The following is a 2,012-nucleotide window of genomic DNA, read 5'->3' as shown; positions in this document are numbered from 1 at the left end:
GGTTGGAATTTTCAAAAAGATTAAATAAAATTTAAATAGTTTATTAATTTTAAAATTATCAATTAATATTTTATCATTAAATTAAGTATTGAAAACTATTAAAAATTTGTAAAAATTTTTGAATTTATTAAATTACAAAACATGTTTATATTATATGTAATTATAGAAAATAAGAAGTGTTTAATAAAATACTTTGCATTCACTTTATTGTGAAAATAGAAATATGTGTAATTTAAATCTATAATATAGGCAACATTCTCATATTGATGTTTATTTTATTGAATTCGGATCCATGTAGATAATATTTGTTGGAAAATGATCCATTACAATAAATCTATTCTCACTTGTTTGAATGATATTATCAAGAAAACCAAACCAATAAATAACTAATCCTGGTCCAAATCTATTCCAGTAGCTCAAAAATTGTTCTTTGATATATTTTTTATGTATAATAGGACTACCAAATCGAGCTTTTGATTCTATCCAATTTATAACAAATCCATTTACAGCTATTGGAATTTCCAATTTACAATCTGGTGTCTTGTCATAACCTTTTGTTCGAAGATAGTCTTCATTATAATATGGAATATTCCGTTCATTCAATAATCTTTCTAATTTGAATTCATACTCTTCCCCAACAGAGCTATATTGTAAATATAAAATTGATTATTTTATTAATCTAATAAATGACTTTTATACTCACCTGCTAATTGCATTTGATATTGCCCCATATTGATCATCATATAATACACACTAAAAGATTTTTAATATAAATATTGGAAATTAAAATATGAATGAAATACAATTTTAAGATTGAAAAATAAAATTAATGTTAGTCTTCAATTCTATAAAAACATTCTATAATTTATATTATATCAATTACTAAAAATAATAAATGTGGAAAGTATTTGATATAAACATAATAATAAAATTTATTAAATATGAAAATGTTTTTAAGAATTTTTTTTTTGACTACTACCGAATAAGATTTTCTTTAAGTTTTCATATTACCAAGTAGATTTCATAAGCAAGATCTTTATTTGAAATTAGAGTAGTATCTTTCATCATCTTGCTAATACTTAATTTATCACCTGAAATATTAATCTCAGTAATATTTAATATTATAAAATAAAACATCTAAATATGAATTATCATATACATACTTAAAAAAATAAATATATACTTACACTTATTTGGCATCTTATCAAGAAATATTTCCAATACTTTACGAGCTAATAATGCAGGACAAGTATTAAGTTCTACAGCCATTCTAATTATAATTCCAAGAGGTTCTCCTTTTTTAGCTGCATCTAAGTATCTATAAAATATAATTTTCAATCAATATATAAATTTCAGAAATGAAAAAGTGTTTAATTTTATTAAAAATAAATTTAAGCTTACTCTTCATAATAATCTTTTTCTGTTTCAAAAACTTTGTGATGAGTTCTTTGTGTTCTAAATTGTATTTCTTGGCTCAAAATACTATACAAAGTGTTTGGATGAACACTAGGCATAACAAAATTGTTATTACTACTAATATTATATTTATTTTGTTTAATAACCATTGCACTTTATATTAATTTAAGTAAAATATTTTTGAACAAAAAAAGAATAGTACCTATTGTATTTTGTGATTAACATTTTTGAGCAATCCTTTGACAAGCCTTGAAATTCATTTATCGTTTTTTGTATTTGCTTATATTCTTCAAGTTTCATTATGCACAAATTTTTTATTGAATAAATAAATTTAAACAAATATATAACTCTAACCCCTAAGTCATTTACTCAATAATATTGCATAAATACGTTAAAAATTATTGTAATTATTGATTATAAGATCGAATGTTGTTTGAATATAATTATAAATTAAATTAAAATATTGTACTTAAAGTTTTTTATGTTAATCACATAACACCATTCATATAAAAAAAATATAAATAATATTTAATTTCTCAAATATATATTTTATAAATATCAACTGAAATTTAAACAGATAGTTTAGATAAAGTTTA

At 20.8% G+C, this 2,012-nt stretch overlaps 1 protein-coding gene across 1 annotated transcript; it reads right to left on the bottom strand.

Annotated features, from left to right (window-relative positions):
• Positions 1-231: 231 nt before the first annotated feature.
• Positions 232-1,770, bottom strand: LOC105368127 (uncharacterized protein C15orf41 homolog). The gene is made up of 6 exons (XM_011507047.1): positions 1,619-1,770; positions 1,402-1,506; positions 1,188-1,318; positions 1,012-1,091; positions 704-753; positions 232-643 (listed from the first exon to the last, which is right to left on the bottom strand). The coding sequence occupies exons 1-6, from the start codon at positions 1,714-1,716 to the stop codon at positions 271-273; spliced, it is 837 nt and encodes a 278-aa protein (XP_011505349.1). The 5' UTR covers positions 1,717-1,770; the 3' UTR covers positions 232-270.
• Between the last annotated feature and the right edge of the window lie 242 nt (positions 1,771-2,012).

The sequence above is a fragment of the Ceratosolen solmsi genome, unplaced genomic scaffold (genome assembly GCF_000503995.2).
Source record: "Ceratosolen solmsi marchali unplaced genomic scaffold, CerSol_1.0 scaffold6, whole genome shotgun sequence".
Lineage (NCBI taxonomy): Eukaryota > Metazoa > Arthropoda > Insecta > Hymenoptera > Agaonidae > Ceratosolen > Ceratosolen solmsi.
The sequence above is the reverse complement of the archived record's forward strand: the minus strand, read 5'-3'. Positions and strand labels throughout refer to the sequence as shown.